Here is a 21,771-nt window from a genome sequence, read left to right as displayed (position 1 = left end):
CAGGTTTTCGAGTTCTTTAACGTTTATATATCAAGTCATGAAAATTTGAACTTTTCAAGTTTGGGTTGTGGAAATTTTTTATTATGATCTAAGGTAAGAATTTTATGCAAGTTTGTTTTGTAATTTAAAATGTATTAGAATGTTATGTATGTTTGTATCATGATTTTGATTGGATTATATTTTTAAGTATGTTCTTATCGTAAGTTTAGTCGTATTATAATTTTATGTATGTTCATGTTATGATTTTGATTGCATTATAATTTTATTTATGTTTGTATCATGATTTTGATTGGATTATATTTTTAAGTATGTTCTTATCGTAAGTTTAGTCGTATTATAATTTTATGTATGTTCATGTTATGATTTTGATTGCATTATAATTTTATCTATTGGGTTATAAAGATTTGAAGTCTTTAAGTTTGGCATGTGATTTTTTACATATTGTATGGTTGGTCCGGTCCATTTACTATTGTGTTTTTAAAGTCAAGGTATGTGTTGAAGATGGAAAATAGTACATGTACATCATCCTTTGAATGAGACATATCTTTATGTGGAGTATTTTTTATTCTTAAATTTGTGTCAGATTCCTTAATATTTCTGTCGTTATTATTACTCATTTTATTTAGTTTTACAATTTTATTACTAAACAAATCTCTCTCTCAATATATATATATATATGTGTGTGTGTGTGTGTGTGTGTGTGTGTATTAAAATTTCACTAACTATATTTTATTTAACTTTTTCGAATTATTTGAATATGATTTGTTGATGATTCTATTAACAATTAATATATATTTATATAGACAATCAGCAGATCATTAATCAAAGCACTCATACTACCGCGCAACGCGCGGTTCCCATACTAGTTTTTCATTAATACATAAACCTCTCATGAGATTGTCTCTAATTAAAATTATGTCTATGAATCATTACTGGAGGACGCTCCGAAGTTAATATTGATTCCAGATATCAAAGAAATCTCAAATGAATTATGAGAATGCATATGAGTCGATGAACAGTTCATACATCATTGATGATATATTCGCATATATTGTTGCTCATGTGATGACAGAGCACGATGACATCGAACAATGCTCAGTTGAAGAATCTCAACAAATAGCAAACTGTCCTGAATGAAAAGAAGCAATCCAGAAGATTTATATTATTTGACAAATGAACAGGTATTTGGTCTGGTAGTACTAACACACCAAGTGTAAAGCCTGTAAGACATAGATAAATTATTTGTCAGAAATCACAATAAGAATAATTAAGTCACAATGTATAAGGCTTTCCTTTGGCGCAAAGTTTCTCACAATACCCTGGATTGACCAGAAGAAGACTTACTCTCTTGTGATAGAAGTTATAACATTCTACTAATTAATTAACTTACTAGTTTCGAAAGGACTGGAAATGCAACTCATGGATGTGGTTGTTACATAAAAAAAGATTGAAATTCTATATCGCTAGATTAATTGTTATGTTTTATAATATTTAACAGTTATTTGAAATTGAATCAAATGGAAAGCCCCCAGGGCGCCATATTCTAGGAGCCCAAACTATGTGATTGAATAAATCCTCCTCAATCTGTTGCGGGTCGAGGGCTCCTTCTCCTTCGTCGGAACCAGAAGTAAAAAAATTTGGTTTCTATGGGGATCTGGATTTAGAGATAAATAAAAATGCTTGATGGCATTACATTATCCAATGGATAAACTCTAAACCACATAGTGCTTTTGCAATAAAATTGAAAATCTCACCTTATAACTTACAACAATCTAAGCGGGGATGGTATACCCATCTAAGTGAATACTTGACTGGGAAGGGATATAAGAACGATGAACTGTGCCCTTGCATATTTATAAAGAAAATGAGTTTCATATTTTCAATTATAGTTCTATATGTCGATGTTATGAACATAATAGACACTCTTGATGAAATAAGAGAAACCATAATCTATTTGAAATCTAAATTTGAGATGAAAGATTTTGGGAAAACTTGGTTTTGTCTAGCTATCGGAGCTCGGACACCAAGTTTCTATACAATTAGCAACAACAATAACAAACTCTTCTCTAGATTCAAGTGAATCAAGTAAGATGTCAGGAGAAACAGGTAGAAAAGTATTAAAATACAAATGTTTTCCAAATTCCCTAGATTGATACACGAATCAAGGGAAGTAGTAGACATAAGGAGGAGTCTATTATATATGTAATATTGGTATGTTGTACTCTTTCCTTCACCAAAGTTTTATTTTTTCCACTGGTTTATGTTCTTTAATGTAAGATTTTAGTGAGGCAAGGTTTATATATCATATTACTTTCCTAACTATGTTAATGTACAAATATGAGAGAATATTAGATTAAATGATAAGTCTATATAATGCAAAAGAACTGGTGCATTGTACTCTTTCCTTCGTTTTATTTTTATTTTTCCCACTAAGTTTTTATTTTAGCGTAAAGTTTTAACGAGATAACAATTGTCTACCATCACTCATTTGACTCCGCATAAGACATAGTGTTATATGATAAATGTGTCATTGTCTAAAGGATATAACGGTAAATACAAGAGATAGAGATATAGATAGAAATAAACATATTAGAGATATATTAAAACTAATAGCTCTCGTAATTATCTACTTGTAACTCAGATATTTATAGATTTCATTCTTTGTATTTTACTTTTATTTTATTTATTTAATATTTTTGTAAGGGGGAGTGGGAGGGCACAGTCACGCTAAGGGACCGGAAGTTGCAGTTTTTAGGTGACAGACGCCGCCTATTGGTTCAACTTCACCTTCACGCATGAACAAATCTTTCCATAAAATGCATGCATACAACTCTCCCATTCTCTCTCTCTAAATTCAAGAATCATATCATATTTTTTGATATCTATCCCTCATCAAAAAATCATAACCCCATTACGATTCTTCTTCTTGTTCCAAAATAAAAGAAATTCGAAATTTTCGAGAAATTAGAACCCATCTATAAAAACCCCATCAAACCCCTCCAAATTATTCAGAATCTCTCGGTTTTACTCTCTGAAATCTGCTTGTTTTTGGCCCATTTGTGTGCCAATGGAGGAGCATCATCATCAAAGAAACACCCACATGAATCAATCGCCACCACCACCGCCGCCGCACCAGCATTTGCCTAACGGATTTCCGTACGGGTTGTTATCTCCGGCGGTTTTGAACGATACCCACCTGATGCCTGTTAATCTTCCGTCGTCGATTGACGTTGATCAGACCCTGTCCAATGCTATATCCTCCCTCAATCTCTCACAGAGGGACCGCTGGACGTTCCTGCCGCACACTCTCGACAACGAACACGGCGGCGTTGGTTCTCCGATCGGCGGCGAGGGTTTTATTATTACCCCTTTTCGTAGTAACAGCAGTTCCGTTAGCTTAGAGGAAAGTTTGAGGGTTTCAAACGCCGATTATCAACGGACTTATTTCGGTGTGGCTCATCCTAACCCCCTTCCGATAGACCATCTTCCTCCTCATCAGCATTATCCATGTCCTCTGCAAATAAGCTATAACAGAGAATTTCTTCAAGGCTCATGTTCTTCTGGGTTTGACCCACGGTTTGACTTTGACCAAAGGTCTTACTTGCTCTCCAAGCAACGATTGTACTCTACACAACAGCTCAATTCCTATCATAATCGTTGTTCATTAACCCCTGCTGTTGGAACCCTTGATCAATCTCTTCTTGGCAGCTCGAATTTTTTCATGTCTCGGGATAATATTTGCCATAGTAACAATCATAGTTGTGATGGGATGTCAGATAAATTGCAAAATCAACAGTTTTTGAGTCTCTTGCCTTTGAAAGAATTAAGGGGAATGGTTTATTTTCTGGCCAAGGATCAAAATGGGTGTAGAATACTTCAATCCAAGTTTGAAAACCCAACAAAAGACGAGATTGACCTTGTTTTATCTGAGGTGGTGGGCTCAATTGCTGATTTGATGAAGGATCAGTTTGGAAATTATTTAATTCAGAAGCTTGTTTCTGTGTGTAATGATGATCAGAAGACAGTGATACTTCGTGAGTTGACTGAGGGATCCATTGAGATCATTCTTGTCTCCGTGAGTCCATATGGGTATGTTTGATCTTCTTTAAACTGGTTTTAGTTGTTTATGTGAAGGATCATACAATAATGTGTTGTGTGTGTTTTTGGTTGTATAGGACAAGGGCAATTCAAAAATTGTTGGAGAACTTGAAAGACCCAAATCAGATTATGATGGTAATCAGGGCTTTACATTGTGGGGCTGCTAAATTGGCCAATGATCCAAATGGTCACCATGTTCTTCAGTACTGTTTGCTTCATTTTGATAGTGATTTCAATCAGGTATCCATTGATGTTTTTCTATGATTATAAGCTACATGTGCACCATGTTTTAATGCTGTTTGTGCTTGCCATCCAATCTATGATGCATCCTTATTGTACCGATTGATTCAAGTTACTCGATTTCAGACCACCCATGAGCTTAGATGTTTTCTTTCATAGGATCTTGAAAAACACACCTCACAGGGTGGAACTTTTGATATCATAATTCCGCCATATTTTCAGGACCTTTTGGATATATATTGAGGAAGTTATGGGAACTACCAATCTGTGCATACATTATTATCTGTTATCATTAAGCTAGGAAGCTTGCTAACTTTCAGCATTGATCATATGTAATACATTTTCATGGGGTACAATGTGTCCATAGTTGGGAATAAATACCTTTTGAGAATTCAGTATTTATGTAATTTGTGAATGAGAATGTGTCCATATGTAATACATTTTCATGGGGTACAATGCATTTTTCAAAATGAAGTTCTTAATGATGGTTTCTGTTGCTTAATTCTTAAACTCCCGATGATTCACAAATCTTTGATGCATATTACTTGTATCAGAACATTATCCACGCTGTCATAGTTCATACGGGCCACTTTACATTTCTCTTATCAAACTCGAGACTCACTTTGGGCACCACCTCATGATCCTAATCTATGCTTATGACTCGTGTCTTTGATACACGAACAAATAGTTTGTTCTTGAATACAATCTTGATTTTTTGCCTATGGAATCAACTACAAAAAGTGTTTATTTGAAACCAAAAAAGCTTACTGAATTCGAGTGTTATACCCTCCTCACATAAATACACACACAATGAGTGAACATTGGTGGTGATCTTAACTGTTGCCTAGATTGTTATATACTTCACATTAGATCAACATATATATTAAGTGGTTGTAGATGTCTACTCGATTGCGTTTACATAAACTCGTAGTTTCAAAATGCTTCATATTGTTAGGTCCCTCGATCTCATCGTATAGGATTGCCATTTGTATAATCTAAAACGTCTGTCTTCCTCATAATTGACTTTCTCCTTGATGAAGAACCGATGAAAATAAAGATGCATAAAAACCAATGGAACTTTACTTCAGCTTCTTTTTAGTTGTTAAACTTAGAACATCACCATAAAAACAATTGAACTTTCAAAACAAATGTTTCAGTACTTGAAAAAGAACAAATTATTTCATGAACCTATTAGAGTTTACTATTTTATTTATTTATTTCACCCCTTAAACTTAAAAATCAATGCTAAAATATTCGCATGCTCTTTTTTTAATTATATAATTTGTTTATGAAGGTCTTGTTTTTAATTTTAATTTTTTTTGATTAACTTGAATATCCAACCAGCTATGCAAGCTGACTAATCCCAGGGCGACCACCTGCTTTGCAGGTAGCCCAAAGTCACCGCATTTAAACCTCCATGGCCATAAGAGGATTTTTGATCCTCCTTGGATTTGAACCTGACCACCCTTGTTGTTCTTGTTTTTAATTTGTTGTTAACTTTATTTGTTGTTTTTTTTTGTGCTTTCTTGATTCAAGTTTGCATCTATAAATTTCTTAATTTTCAGCTTTCATTTGTTTGACTGTTTATGATAATCTTTTCTTGTGATCTGCTACAATGCACAAAGGGTTTATATCTAGTGTAGTATAAGTTTTATATTGCTTCCATTTTTTCTTTCAAAATACCATCTTTTGAGCAACTTCTTCGACCAAGCGAGAGGAAAGGATCTTTGTTAAAAGCTCAGTAAATTTATACTTTTCACCGTTACTAATGGTTATGGGGTCAATAATTTTGAGCATTGATGTTGGATCTGGCAGCTTATTCTGGATGAAATTGCGGATAATTGCTTCAAAGTTGCAACAGATAGAAGCGGCTGCTGTGTACTGCAGGCATGTGTGGAGCATTCTCGTGGCAAAGCAAGAAACCGTCTGATTGCTGAGATCATGGCCAATGCAATTCACATAGCAGAAGATCCTTTCGGGTTTGCATCTCATAACCTTTCTTCCTCTTGCCATCGTTCATGGTGGCAAAAGAACTAACTTTGATTTTTGTGATTGTGAAGCAACTATGTGCTGCAACACATGGTGGGACTAAAGTTACCAGACTTAACCCAACTGCTTGTGAGACAACTTCAAGGCAATTTTGCATCTCTTTCACGAAACAAATACGCTAGTAATGTTGTGGAGAAATGTTTGATTGAATCGGGACCAGAAATATCCACAAACATCATTCTTGAGTTGGTTGGAAGCCCAAATCCCTCATTGCTTCTCGTAGATCCATATGGGAATTTCGTCATCCAGTCTGCACTAAAGGTTTCAAAGGTTAGTTTTTAACGCCTTTGATCTACATACTTTACCGTTGGTTTTTAAATTTCTTAACAGACTTTGTGCACAGGGGTTTGCACACGAGTGTCTGCGGAAGCTGATTTCAAGAAACGTAACGGCAATGCAAAGCAATTTGTATGGTAAAAAGATACTGGAAAAGATTGAAAAGAGGAGGATCATGCACATATAGACTGAAGATCAAGTTGTATGTGAATAGCTCTGTTGTTTCTTCTCAAGTTGTGTCACAAAGTTAAGTTTTAGTTATTACATATATATGTGTGTGTGTGAGTTTGTGCTTTATGGCATGTTGTGGTTTTTGTATGTGTAGTAAAGGATCTATTTGGCTTTCAAGTTTTGGGATAAGTTTAGTGAATAATATTATGTGACTGCAACTGTCTTGAATTTTTGTACACAATATGCCCTTTTGGTTTCACAGTGGTTCTTTTTTCTGTTCTAAAATATACTTCTCTCCTGTTTCTTGTATATGCATGTATGAATAGTAGTAGATATTGTTTTATTTTGTATGAAGATGTGTAAAAAGTCCGAAAAATCTTAGTGGTCAGAATGATTAAGAGGCTCTCATGATATAGTGCAAAATGAAATATAATTGTTTGGTAATTGTGTACAATGAAATTAGGGCWCTTAATGGTTAAGGGAGATCCATGATACAAAATCATTCAGAGGATTTTAGAATCATTAAGATGCAGATTTTTTTTGTTAAAGAAGATACACCTCTTAACGATTCAGAGGTTGCCTCTTATTGGAACTATTAAGAGGTAAACAAACAACCCTAACTGTTTTTTGCCTACTTAAAAAGTAGTAAAAGTCTTGAAAGGTTCAGACCTTATGCATATTTACTCGAGACTATTCTTACATGCCATTTATCAAACATTTATCGTGTAAGTGTTTATCAGGTGTCACTTACCTTATCAAATAAGTATGACAAAGACCGAGAATCTTATTATATGTCACGTGCCTTTAGAGGGACAAGACGCTTACCTATTAAAAGTCTTGCGGGGTAAAACATGCTTACAAACAATCTATTTTGATGGTCAAAAATATTACCTGATAAAGTAAGTGAATGTGATGACTCTTATCGAATAAACGTTTGATAAACATCCTCTTACTCAAATTGTTGGTAAACAACCCGTAGTTTCCTGAAGCACGAATTACAATTTATCTCAATAGATCCTATCAACTTACTTCTATCACATATATTAAGGTATTGTTTCATTCGAGTCGAGTCAACGGATACCCGCATCCAGAGAATTATAAAAACTTAACACAATAGTTGATTGTGGATGATGCGGTATCTCAACAATGAAGGACGGAGCCAAAAATCTGATTTAAAGGGAGCTAGAAGATGTCAAACGAAATAAACTTGCCAATTAAAGACATTTAAAGAAGATGTGAATAATATTGGTAGTCGTAAATCGTGTGAGTCTTTGAGAGGAAACTTATTAAGTTAAGATAACTGAATTACTAAATATTTTGACAGATCTGCATATAAAAAACCGAAAAGAAAATCATGAATATTTTGAATTGAATCCCAAAATAAATTACAGATAAATATTTTATATCATGGTATTCATTGAAACTCAAAACATATTTTTTTATCATTAAATGACACATTACTTTCACTAAAATATACACATAACATAAATGAGGTCAATATAAATATTTATATTATAGACATTGATAAATAAACAAAAAATTACCTTATGAATGTATAGTCCCAAAAGTAATAATAAAAACCTTGATTTATAAAGCATTCTAAGGGGTCGTTTACCAAACGCTTATTCGGGTAAGCATTTACCAGGTAACATTACCTCATCGGATGAATATAGTAAGGACCAAGAATCTTACCCGGTAAGAGCGAGACAATGATCAAAAGTCTTAACCGGTAAGTGAGGACGACAACTCTTACCACGGTAAGCGCTTACCACGGTAAGCGCTTACCCGGTAAATTATTGTATACTATGTCTTTTTAGTAAGAACCTTCATTTATATAGCTTTTAGCTATCAGGACAACCAAAATTATAGGATGAATTTTATGTATAATGATATTAAGAGAAAGAGATGGGGGCCAAGCACCACCGGCCCCCGGGGGCGCGCCCCCTATTGTCTCCGCCATTGTCATCAATATAGGCACCTATACGTCATGGTCTGTTTGTTTTAATCCTAGTTGGAGGAGGGTTCAACGAACAATAATAAGCTTGTTAGGATTTGGTTGATTAATGTTTATCGACACCATGGAGTGGGGATAATGCAGGTGTCACAATATGCGTGCTTGTTGGTCCTTAATAGTATTCGTTGTTGAAACATCTTCACCTCTTGGTCGCTGAGATGATCAACATGTTGGTGAAAAGCGTGTCTTCTAATTGTACAAGTTGTTACCAATTCAATTAAAAACGGGATGATCGACACAACAAAAATAATAATGATGACGATGATGATGATGATGATGACAATGGTGGCTCAGACAGTTATACGTCCTTGGTTTAATATTTTTTCCTAGAATATATGAAAATATACTTCCTTGACAACAATGCATATAAGGATCTCTATAAGGTGACGAGATGCTTTTCAGTAGTGATAGGGCTACGCTAGGGATTGGTGTTAACATCATTCCTGTTTGCGGTGATTTTGGATGAGTTATGCCACAAGATCTACGAGAGTATTCTTTGGTGTATGTTATCTACTGACAACATAGCTTGGTAGTAGAAACAAAGAGAGATGTGAATTGTAGGTTGGAGCAGTAGAGGGAGCCTTTAGCAACAAACGGTTTATGCATTAGCCGATCAAAGACCGAATACCTTAGGTGTAATTTCAACAAGGGATATGAAGAGGGGTAGAAGTCAACATATGGGAGCAAATGGTAGCCCTAAAGGACAATTTCAACTATATGGGATCCATAATTCAAAGGGGTAAGGAGGATGAGAACCAGGTTATGATCGTATAAAGGCAAGATGGTTAAAGTGGATGGTGGCTACAGGAGTGTTGTGTGACGAGAAAATCCCATTAGAATTAAAGGAATTCTTTTACAGGGTGGTCATCAGACCAACTATGTTGTATGTTGTATGGGTTGGAGTGTTAGTCAGTAAAGAAAACACATGACAGAAGAATAGAAGTTGCAGAAATGAGAATTTGGGGAGGACTTGCTACTAGATCATGTTGGATTGGTAACGAGGCTTTTCGAATAGAGCTAGGAGTTGCACCTATCAAGGACAAGTTAAGAAACAAAAAATTGTGATGGTCTGGACACGTTTTTAGTAGGTCTCGTTGGTTTTGTGGTCTCTACCGGCCCTTCTTGTTCAACCTTTTCCAAGGGGTCCATTCAGAAACTGTCTTTCTACTTTTTGAGGTTCAGAAAATGTCTTCATATATCTTACTTTCGAGATCCTACTTCTAAATGCAATATACTAGATTTGTTTGATTTAGTTGAATATCGTTCATAAATTTTTTAATTTGAATTTATCGCATTTCAGTTTTTAGCATTTATATTCATAAATAACCAATCAAATTTACAAGATCAACTCAAATTACACCATAGAATCTTCGATGATCACTCTTAATCATGAATAATTGTTGTGACATTAGGGTTGAGTTATGGTGAAAAGTAGGGTTAAGATGAAAAGGGTAAAAAGCGACTTCACACTTGGATACACATTAAAATGAGATGCATCGAGATGCAGTGAATCAATCCCCGTATCAAAATGTAATTCATAGGTGGGTTTGAGATTAAAGATAAAAAATATAGATTGCTTCTTACACTTCTCACCTTTAACTCTTTTTCTCACATGATACTTCGACTTCTTGTTGTAATAGTGGTAGTGAAATAAATCTCAAATGATCGATCAAGTAATTTAATTATTTAAGTTTCTTAGCTCAATCATGTGATCAATATGCTTACAACAAATATTCTTCCATTAAAAATTTCATTTTGCATTTCGTGTTGAGATTCCTTAACATCTTTGTTGTTTAACACGTTTTTTCAAAGATAGTTTAATCGTTTCTGTTAGAGAGAGATCAATTCAACGAAGAACTGGTTAGTTTGTGATAACTGTGAGATTCAATCTCAACCACAAATCAACGGATAAATTAGGAAACTGGTTTTTTTGGTAATTTAACTTAAATTTTTAATGAAAGGCATTTTAGGTATTAATTTTTTTTATCTCTCCTCTGTCTCTCTCTCCTACTTCCGGCCTCCAGTAAACCTTATTTCGGCGAACACCATGTGATACCCAAAATACACCAAGATACACAATAGGATACCCAACATACAATGATATATCTAAAACACACCAAGTAAACTTTGAGACCACTATGATACCAACTTTGGTGCTATTGTGATACCAATTGTGGTACCATTTGTGATACCAATTGTGGTATCACTATGATACCTATGTTGTATATAGGTATGTAGATGTAGATGGTGGTCAGTAGCGGAGATGGAAAAAGGGAGATTGTCGTCGGAAACGACGTCTTGGTCGGACACGATGACCAGAGGAGGTCATCACTTGCCGAAGGAGGCCACCAGATTTTAGTTCATGTGTGTCCGTGTGTGTGTTTGTGTGTATGTATATATATATATATATATATATATATATATATATAATAATAATAATAATAATAATAATAATAAAGTAACTAAGCTAATTAAAGTAAATTAGAATATTAAACTAATTATAATAAATTGAATCAACCCAAATTACTAACTTACCCTTTTGTTTTAATTTTAAGATAATATTAATTATTTAAATGATTGGCTCACATTGTATCTCACAGTTACCACAAACTAATTAGTTCTCATTTAATTAGGTCCCTATATATATATATATATATATATACACACACACACAGAGAAAGGATCGTGTGATAAGTAGAGTTAAGATGAGAAGTGTAAGAAGAAATCTGGCCCTTGATCACCTTTAATCTCAAACTCAGCCATGAATCGTACTTGATGGGGAAATTGATCTGGTGCATCTTAGTGCATATCATCAGAATGTGCATCCAAGGGTATAGAAACTTTTTTACGCTTATCACTTTAACTCTTATTCTCACCGGAACCCGACCCAAATATAGGTTCTCTTTTATATTTAGAGAGAGAGAGAAAGTTTGGTTTCGATAAGAATGGAGGTTATGGTGAGAAGGGTGAGAAGGGTAAGAAGGGTGTTCAACCTTAGATCAATCCTAATCGTATCAAGCACAATTAATGGGGTGGGGGTAAGATTAAAAGTGATCAATTGTCCATATCCTTTCTTATGATTCTCACTTTAACTCTTATTCTCACATGATATTTCATGTTACATATAGGAAGATGTTCATTTGAGAAGTGGTATATATTTGAGAATTAAGAAGTGGTGCTAGCCCTTCATACGGGCCAAGATTGGTCAAGAATTGCGTCTTTGACTAGTCAAGATTTGTAGCTTTGACTGGTCAAACGAAAAATAAAGGAGTAGTTTCCTAACTTTTACAAACAGGCGGCAAACAAGTGCATATGTGAATCCATAATTCATATGTGATTAGTTAATTAGCTTACATGTGAATCACACGGGTTCATATGTCAATTAATTAATTTGTTCATATTTGAATCAGTTAAATAGTTCATATGTGAATTTAGTTAATTAGTTCATATTTGAATCAGTTAAATAGTTCATATGTGAATTACACCGGTTCATATATGAACATATAGTTCATATGTGAATTACATCGGTTCATATATGAACATATAGTTCATATATAAATTACACCGGTTCACATATGAACATATAGTTTATATGTAATCACACCGGTTCACGTATGCACTTGTTTTGCGATATATTTGTAAAAGTTATAAACCTATTCCTCTATCTTCTACATACTATGGTAGGAATTATCCGATACTTCACAGTCAAAGCCACAAATTTTGATCAGATGAAGGGCTAGTTATACTTTTCTACTTCTCAAATACTTACACCACTTTTCAAATGAACCTATGGTTATACATATACAAGTTCCATCTAGAATCTAATATTAATTAGTATGAGAATGTCTACAACACATCACATATTCCTCTTCAGATTGCATATTCATCATGAATAACACCTTCATGATGAATATGAACATATTATTCATCATGAATCACACATTCATGATGAATATGAACGTGTTATTCATCATGAATCACACATTCATGATGATATCATGTGTCGTGTTTTGGCCAATCCCTCGATTTCTAATGAAAAATAGGTTTTTAATAGGATCTGTCTCTATATGCAGATTCATACGTATTTACACACACACACATATAGTTTCAGTCATTTTTTAACCATTTATATAGTGTTAACTATGCAAAATAAGAACATATTAAAATTGATAAGATATAATGTTTTTTTAAACACAAAATTAACGTAAAACAACTTATTCTTTATTTGTATATCTCGATCATGACATTTTCAAATATTTATTGAACAACAACGGATTTTTAAGGGCATTTCGGTTTGCCCTTAGAATTCTTCTTGTCCCTGTAACAAGGGCATTCGTCCTTATTTCCATACGTCCCAGAAGGTACGCAATGACAAGCTTTGCAACATATACCACAATACTTCAAGCATCTATCTTTTGCCCCTGCCTTCGAGCACCTCACCGCACACTTCGAGTCACAGAAACCTATCACAAATATTTGTATAGATACCCATTACTCGCAAATAACATAACCCAACGTACAAAGCCACGATCAAACATCATCAAATAAAAAATGACAAACATACCCTTATCATCAAATCAAAAATTCACAAATCCAACATAACATATAGTTGTCATAAATTTCCTTAGAGTTTGTAAATTAGATTTATGGGCCGTTTATCAAACGCTTATTTGGGGTAAGCGCTTACAAAAATCAAATTACCTTATCGGATGAATATGGTAAGTGAGGGCGATGAATCTTACCCTGGTAAGTGCTTACCAGATAAACTGTTGTATATGATGCCGTTTTGTTGGACTAAAATCTTACCAGGTAAGTAAATGATATGATAATATTAAATTTTACCGATAAATACTTATCGGATAAGTGTTTGGTAAACGGTCCCTTAAAAACTTACTTGAAGCAGCCATGGTGGAATGAAAGAGAGAAGAACTGAAGAGTACAAGTGCGATAAGCACGAACGTTGCTACAATTGGCTTCATTTCTTTTATAGAAAATTTGTGAATTGTGTTTGGGGGAATTTGGTGCGAGAAGGGGATGTTTTTATAGGGCTCAAAGGTAGGTAAAATAATTTAGATAAATTACAAAAATAGTCCCTCAATTATCTCAATCTGTAATTTTGATCCTTTTGTTTTATGATTTATATATGTCATCCCTCAATTTAACAGATTTTCTATAATTTTTCTCAAATATATAACTAAAATATGAAATTTCTAAAAAAAATTATGTTCATCTTCAACAGATTCTCTATTTTAAAGATTTTAACATAAATTAATCTATACTATATTATAAAGGATTTGACAAAAACTCTTAAAAACCATTTTTTATTCACGAAGTACTGTTTATTGATGCATATTACTTAAAATTTAAGATTACAAGTAAACTGTGCATAAGTACAACTTATTAAAACTTCATATTTGAATTCGTGTAACTAACTGCAGATAAACATAATCAAATATTTGATAAATATCTCATTTTAAATATAAAAAATCTAAAATGTAATTAGGATAATCATTGAGTTCTAACAGAATACTTAGTTATTATCTTTATAAAAAAAATATGTTATTAAACTTAAATTAAATTTCTTTCTTACTAAACCTAAATTAAATTATAATTAAAAAATTGAATTAAGAAAATTACACCAAAACATAAGAATTTTTAAAAAAATTAATTTGATATTGATATCGATACTTTTTTTCAAAATTTTATGATATTTTTAAATTTATATTTTATTCAAAAATAAGCACATTATCGCTTTCTCAAAACCATATAAAACCGTATTATATAGACATAAAAAATGAATAAAATGAAACACTGAAATCAAGATGTGTCTCGATGCATTGCACGAGTATCCTTCTAATATTCTCTAATTTATCATACAAATACATTTTTAGAGAAACTTTTTATAATTAAAAAATAATAACTCAATCTGATTGATGAAATTGAATAAAATAATAATTTCTCTCTCCCAACATTAAGTTTTAGAGAATCTCTGTATTTAGAGTTTTTTTTTTTCCTATGATTCTCTATTTCTGAGAACAAGACAGCAAAGCTGTTGGAGCATTTTAGAGAACAAAAACTCATTTTTTTTCCATTTTAGAGAAACTATCAGAGATGCTCTTACCAGTCACTAGCATGTACTGTTTTGTAATAACGAGACTATAAAATTCAAATTTTCACAAACCTCTGTTACTGTCATCTGATTGATATTATTCATCAATATTATTATTGTGGATGACTGTTGAAAAAAATGAAAGACAATTAATTTGGAGTATCAGGATGCAGTAAGAGTTGAATTCATTTCAAATTAAATTGTTACTGATTCTTTTTAATTAAATTTAGAACGTTATGAATTCAATCTCTTTATATTTCATCTACTTACTTTTAAACCGAGAGTTGTTTCTCTTTTTTGAAAAACTGTCTTTTGGGATATAAAAAACATCGAAGGAATTTTTTCTTGTTCAAGATTTATTCCTCATCATTATTCTTGTAATAAAGATAAAACACAGTTATTTTCTTCAAGATTATCTGGGTTTATCTGTTGTTACAGTATCATGTGAGATATACGCTTACCATACATACACAGCTGACCTCTATGTCCCATCCCTACACTCTATAGAGTTCTCTACCAAATATATGGAAAAATGTGCAGCCAACACATTTATCGTGATAAACTTATTCTAGAAATTTGCAAAGAATATCGTTATATGCCTGAAAAACTATGCTAAAACAAAAAATATGTCACAATGTTTATAACATTAGTTTTTACCTTATATGTAATTATGCAATTGTGAGATCATAAATGTAATTTCCAAACTAAATGACAAAACTGTAAAACGAGAAAGAGTTGAGGGACCATTTATGTAACATTTGTTATAAATAAGGGGTTGTTTATTAATTTTTTTATTAATCCTGTATGGATAAATTTGTCTGTCCGGATAAATTTGGATGTCTGGTTAAATGAGTGTTGTTGTTTTTTTTTTATCTGAACCAACAGTCTGAATAACATAAATGACCGATTTACGCCCCAATATTAATTATTTGAATATCAAAACAAAAAATCATAAAGAGGCTGAAAATGAGATGTCTCATATGAAAAAGAGGTGGTGCTTTAAATAAGAGGTAGGGCTGTCATTTTTGTGACTGAATGGGGACAACAAACCATTTATATCAGTGCGATTAAACCATGTTCTATGCAAATAAGCCGTAAGTAAACAACCAAAATGAACTGTGCGAATAAACCAGATAGACCAATAAGCCTAATAAACATTTGATTCTAGAATATAATTTATACTAAAAGTTATATATATTATACATCTGTATTTAAAAAAAAAATGATAAAATGTCGACACGTTCAGGATGTAAAGAATGATCATGTGACTTGTTCCATCGTCCCCTACTTTTTTTCCGTTCTAGTAACTCACGATTTGACGCGTCTTCGGTTTCATTAGTGAACTAATGTTTAATAAATCAAAGAAATCTTAAAATTTTCAAATCAAAATACATAAATCCTTGATAAAATATTTGATTTGAAACCTCATAATGAACACTTCCTTTAAATTGTTCTTTCATATTATTATATTGTTTTAAATTGTTACATACGATGTCGTTTTGATGAACTAAAATCTTAATCAGTTAGTAGGTGATAGTGTTGAATTTCACCGATAAACGATTACCGTGTAAATGTTTGATAAACGGCTCCTTACCTTATTGGGTAAGGAAGACAGTAATGGATAATCTTATTCGGTAAAAGACATAGCAATGACCACGAATCTTATCCAATAAGTGAAGAAGAAAACTCTTACCCAGTAAAAAACAAACGTTTACTAACAATCCATTTTAATTGACGAAAATATTACCCGATAAGGTAATTGAGGGTGATGACTCTTACCTGTAGATGCTTACTCATTAGACTAAAACCATGTAATTCATATTATTATTATAAAGTTATAAATATATTATTTAATAGAAAAGATAAAATTAAAATTTTAGGAATTTTATGTTTTCGTAAAGGAAAGATGAAGATGATTCCGTAAGATAGGTTTTGTGGTTTAGAAAAATGGTTACACCAAGTAAAATTCTTTTTCTTGGCCTTGACATTACGTTTTTCTATTTTATTTATTCATTTATTTTTACATTTTATGTTGGATCATAATTTATACATATATAAAAAATAATCATCGATAATAATAGAGTTCACTTATTATGAAACAATCGAGATATTTACGGAACCAGATATTCATCAGGCTAGATTGATGGTTAAGATTGGTTTATATGATTCGTAATATTTCAATGTTCCATATATATATATATATATATAGAGAGAGAGAGAGAGAGAGAGAGAGGATCAAACGAGAACATGGTCAAAATAATAGAACAAGAAAACAGTCAAATCACATGTGATTTTTGTTAGGAATAGGGGTTCGGAGACGACACAAGGACCGGATAATCTCGTTGGATTGTGAAAGTTCACTTTCCAAATACAATAATTCGTCCCTTATAGCCTTGGATATCACAGATTTTGTATTGGGATAATCCAAGAGAAACTCTCTATCTCAAAGGGTGTGAGATCGAGTCCTTATATATACCCAAATTATTGTTTACATATTCATTTGAGAGATCGACAATTATGGGTGGTTAAGTACAGTTATAACCGTTAATGGATAAAATTAGAGAACGGTTATAATTGTACCTGAACTCTAATTTTACTGAGTATAAGTCTAGTTACACATATCGTAAGTCTAATTGCACAGACCTTAAGTCTTATTGCTCGGCCCATATTTCATACTTAGTCAGTTTTCTATTAACTTCGGAAACAATTTCAAGAATGTTTCCAACCTTCTGAAATTCGTCCAGATCATCTCGAAACTAGAGAACTTCCTAAGTCTTGGTTTATTGCTTTTAAGGTCAACCCTGATCTCATTTCTAAGTCTTCTAAAAAGTTGTGCCCCTTAAACCCCGCAGGGGAGGGGGCGACCCTCTTGATCCCGCCTTATGTCGTTCTAAGATGATAGGGGAAACATTTATAAGTGTGCACTCCGCAGCTCCTAACTCACTTATGTTTGTCTTGTCACTTTAATCGATCTCAAGTAAATCACTATTACACCAAATGGTTGATGACACTAAAATTACCAACAATTTTACATGCGATTACGAAATATGGTCAACACAAAGGTGAGCGGGCGACCTAAGGTGAAGGTTCTAAATGACGTGAGGCGTAATATGGCGACGAGGTCAAGCTACAAGCCTTACGAGTTATGGCGAGGCCACAACATTTTCAAGGCGTGTCCTAAGGCGGCAATATATATATATATATATATATATATATATATATATAGAGAGAGAGAGAGAGAGAGAGAGAGAGAGAGAGAGAAGTGAGTTATTATGCAACCTTTTACATATGTATAACCAATACAACTCAATCTCAACCGTCCATTTAATTTGATAAATATGTGATTTCATAAAAATTCTGATTGTTTCCTAATATAAAGTATTGATCATAATTAATGAACTCTAGTCATCTTTTAAAAATATTCAAATCATAATAAATGAACTCTCATCATTGCCATAGATATCTCAATTACTGGGGTTGTATTGGTTGCATTTGAAATATACCATATATATATATATATATATATATATATATACACACATATATACATACACACACGTATGTGTTAGTATTTTGAATAATAATAAAACTAAAAAAGAAACAAGAGTAATTGATACCAAATATATAAAACTTATAAAAAATTATATCAGGATGCAAAATCGGGATTAAATCTTTTGCATCTCAACTCACTACTTTCATCAATTTCAAAGAGTTCGTGTTAGACTCTTCGTGTTAGGCTTTTAGTTTTGATCATTCTCAATTAAGGTATGGGGGAAAGGAGTACGTTAGTCAAATAGAGAGCTCTCACGAGGGATGGCTACTAGCGAGCAATCTTACTCAATAGGGGCTTTCCATCTTAAAAGCCTTCCTTCTTGCTTGCTTGCGTTCTTTTGTTAAGTTTTCCTTTTATATTTATTTAATTCTTAAGTCTCGTGTATGATTATCATTTATCCCTCAAATTATATATTAAAAACATTCACATCTTACAAGATAATGTGTTGTAACACGCCATAATATTCGTAACGCGCCATAATGTGTCACAATGGAGCCAAGCCTTAGAATCTAGCCATAGGGGTTAATGTGGCGAACCCAAGCCTTGATGCCATAACACGCTATAACGAGTTATTTAGAATTATGTCTTGGTCGTGACTTAATTGCATGAATCATATGTGATTTTACACGTGATTTTAGTGTAAAAACCAAGGTTCAAAATAGCGTGAGGCGTGGCAGCGAGGTCAAGCCTCAAACCTTAAAAGCCATGGCGACAACGATGTGTTTTCCAAGACGTGACATAAGACTGCAAATTTGTATGTCATAAATAGAATTGTATATATATATACAAACACACACACATTATGCATATATATATATATATATATATAATTCTATTAATGACATATATGTGTAATACATATATATATGTTTTCTATATATTATTCAACTAGATAATGATATTAAAAAGTTTACACTAATATTAGAAGAAGAAAAATATAAAAATAGTCTTTGATTAAATATTCGAAATATAACTTAGAAGAGTAATCGGAAGTCTATGACGTATATGAGTTTGTGAAACTGTGAGTTATGTGATTAGATAAATTTATAAAAGTGTAAAATAAATTAAATGTTTTAATTAGTTGCAATTTAAATATATGTCAAATTATACAAATACCCTTTATAGCTAATTAAATAAATACAATAAATTAATTAAAATATGTGGTTTAGAATAGATCTTACAAAGGTTGAAGTTTTCAAATGATTGATTCCTTATATAGGGGCCCCATTCAAGGGAGAACTGACTAATTTGTGGTAGCCGTGTGATTCAATCTCAACCACAAATCAATAGATAAATTAAGAAATTTATAATTTTGGTAATTTTGAATTAAATTTTTAATGCAATGATATTTTAGGTATTTTCTCTTCTATCTCATCTCTCCTCTCTTCTCTCTCCGTCCCCCCTCCTCCGGCCTCCGGCCACCGTCCTCCAATGATACCATTGTGATACCTAAAAATATTGACTCTATTAAACAAAAGACACAGTGTGATACCCAAGCACATATACGATGCATTATGATACCACTGTGTTGCATCTCCGATCGACTACACAAACGACCTCAGTGTGATACTCAAGCACATATAAGATGCATTGTGATACCACTGTGGTATCACCGGAGGACGGTGGCCGGAGGACGGGGGGCGAAAAGAGAATAGAGGAGAGAAGAGAGTTTTAAAATACCTAAAATGTCTTTGCATTAAAATTTTAATTCAAAACTACCAAAATAATACAAAGGGGTTCCGATTGGTAGTGAAAGATTCAGGACAAAGTGGTGCCGATGATTTACAACAGTAGCAAATCTGAAGTGCAGACATGATGGTGACCGAAGATTCAGTAGTTCATAGTGGATGGGAGTAGTGGTGCTTCGTGGTTTGCCAACGATTCTCATTATACTTGTGTTCCTATTATTCGTTGAGGTGAAGTGACAGATCGAGAGGGGTTAAGAGAGGAAGGAAGTCATCATGGACAGTGACAGAGAATGGTGGTGTGACATACATCATTTGAGAAAAAGAGGAGAGTAAAGATTAGGGTTTGTTTTGGGTTTAGAGATGCTATCAAATGATTCCCACAAAAGAACAGGATAAGGTTGGGCTAATTTTTTTAATAGAAACTACTAAAATGACAAAAATACTCTTGATTTAATGTATTTTTAAACCTTTGTTAGCCTCTAAGACCAAAACCGAGCAAATTTGCATACCACATGAAATGAAAAAAAAATCTAGGGACCTAATCCGAAAAACAACAAACCAAAGGGAACAAAAATGCAGTTTACTCTACTATTGATAAGATAAAAATTGCAAACAATCTCATTTTATATCTTGGAAAAATGCTAATTTGGGTAAATGAATAAGTTTGAACAACAATCTTTTCAAAAAATTAAGTTTTTTTATATAGAGGGGAAGGCCCCTCCAATCAAGAGAAAATTATTAAAACAATTCATTTTTAAGAAAGACAGAACAAAAAACCAAGGTCAATACTCAGGGGCAAGTTAAACCAAAGCAACCACTAGAAAGAAGCAAAACTCACAACAGTAGAGAAGGAGAAAGAGAGAAGAGAAAAAAGAAGAGAAAGACCAACCGCTAGGGAAGGTTCCAAACAAGCCGAGCCCGTACAATATTCAGAGAAGGCTTAAGGGTCAGTCTAAGAAGCCTAGACTGAACATCATCAGAGATGGTCTTGACCACCATATTATAGGATCCCCTCTTCTTTTTGAAAATGCAATAATCTCTCTCCTGCCAAAGGTGGTATATGGTCCCAACAAGCACTAATCTGCGAGTAATGGACCAAACGGTCTTGCCTTTGGTGGCTTGATGGAATTCTCTAATGTTGTTAGTCCAGTTGTCCAGGACAACGGAAAAGTTCAACTTGGGTTTAAGCCCATTTCAAAACCTTATCGGGGGACAGGCGCTCAAAGAAAAGATGTTGCTGAGAATCAAGTCCATTATGATAAAACCCACATGACAGATTAAGATAAGATTCCCAAAAGTAAATCTTATCATGCGTCCTAAGATGCTGCTTCATGGCAACCCAAAGGATAAAGGCATGTTGGTCCCAAAAGGGTCTACAAGAATACTAAACAGTTTGTAGAAGGGGGGGGGGATGAATACAAACACAATTTTCTAATTTAAAATATATATTGATAAAGAAGATCAATACAGATTTTACAAGATTGTTTGCGGAAAGATAAGTTGTGAGAAACCTATCTAAACAATCTTAAGATACACACAAAGATTAGCAAATATAAGAAAAGATATTGCTGGG

The 21,771-nt window shown here is 33.1% G+C and overlaps 2 protein-coding genes across 2 annotated transcripts; one reads left to right on the top strand and one right to left on the bottom strand.

Annotated features, from left to right (window-relative positions):
- Positions 1-3,067: 3,067 nt before the first annotated feature.
- On the top strand, positions 3,068-6,804 carry LOC112526421 (putative pumilio homolog 8, chloroplastic). Its single transcript, XM_025136704.1, has 5 exons — positions 3,068-4,089; positions 4,176-4,338; positions 6,154-6,317; positions 6,399-6,657; positions 6,718-6,804. Exons 1-5 carry the CDS (start codon positions 3,068-3,070, stop codon positions 6,802-6,804), a joined length of 1,695 nt encoding a protein of 564 aa, XP_024992472.1.
- A 6,234-nt stretch (positions 6,805-13,038) lies between these two features.
- Positions 13,039-13,852, bottom strand: LOC112526970 (peamaclein). The gene is made up of 2 exons (XM_025137427.1): positions 13,743-13,852; positions 13,039-13,311 (listed from the first exon to the last, which is right to left on the bottom strand). Exons 1-2 carry the CDS (start codon positions 13,825-13,827, stop codon positions 13,127-13,129), a joined length of 270 nt encoding a protein of 89 aa, XP_024993195.1. The 5' UTR covers positions 13,828-13,852; the 3' UTR covers positions 13,039-13,126.
- Between the last annotated feature and the right edge of the window lie 7,919 nt (positions 13,853-21,771).

The sequence above is a fragment of the Cynara cardunculus genome (assembly GCF_001531365.2).
Source record: "Cynara cardunculus var. scolymus isolate 2C chromosome LG 14, CcrdV1, whole genome shotgun sequence".
NCBI classification, from domain to species: domain Eukaryota; kingdom Viridiplantae; phylum Streptophyta; class Magnoliopsida; order Asterales; family Asteraceae; genus Cynara; species Cynara cardunculus.
This window is presented reverse-complemented; position numbering and strand designations above follow the sequence as displayed.

Excerpts from the sequence above, each read along its gene's own strand:
- LOC112526421 (XM_025136704.1), top strand. The coding sequence starts at position 3,068 with ATGGAGGAGCATCATCATCAAAGAAACACCCACATGAATCAATCGCCA. Across the intron at positions 4,090-4,175 it reads GTCTCCGTGAGTCCATATGG|GACAAGGGCAATTCAAAAAT; the intron begins GTATGTTTGATC and ends TTGGTTGTATAG. Across the intron at positions 6,658-6,717 it reads CTGCACTAAAGGTTTCAAAG|ACTTTGTGCACAGGGGTTTG; the intron begins GTTAGTTTTTAA and ends ATTTCTTAACAG.
- LOC112526970 (XM_025137427.1), bottom strand. The coding sequence starts at position 13,827 with ATGAAGCCAATTGTAGCAACGTTCGTGCTTATCGCACTTGTACTCTTC. Across the intron at positions 13,312-13,742 it reads TTCCACCATGGCTGCTTCAA|GTTTCTGTGACTCGAAGTGT; the intron begins GTAAGTTTTTAA and ends TATTTGTGATAG.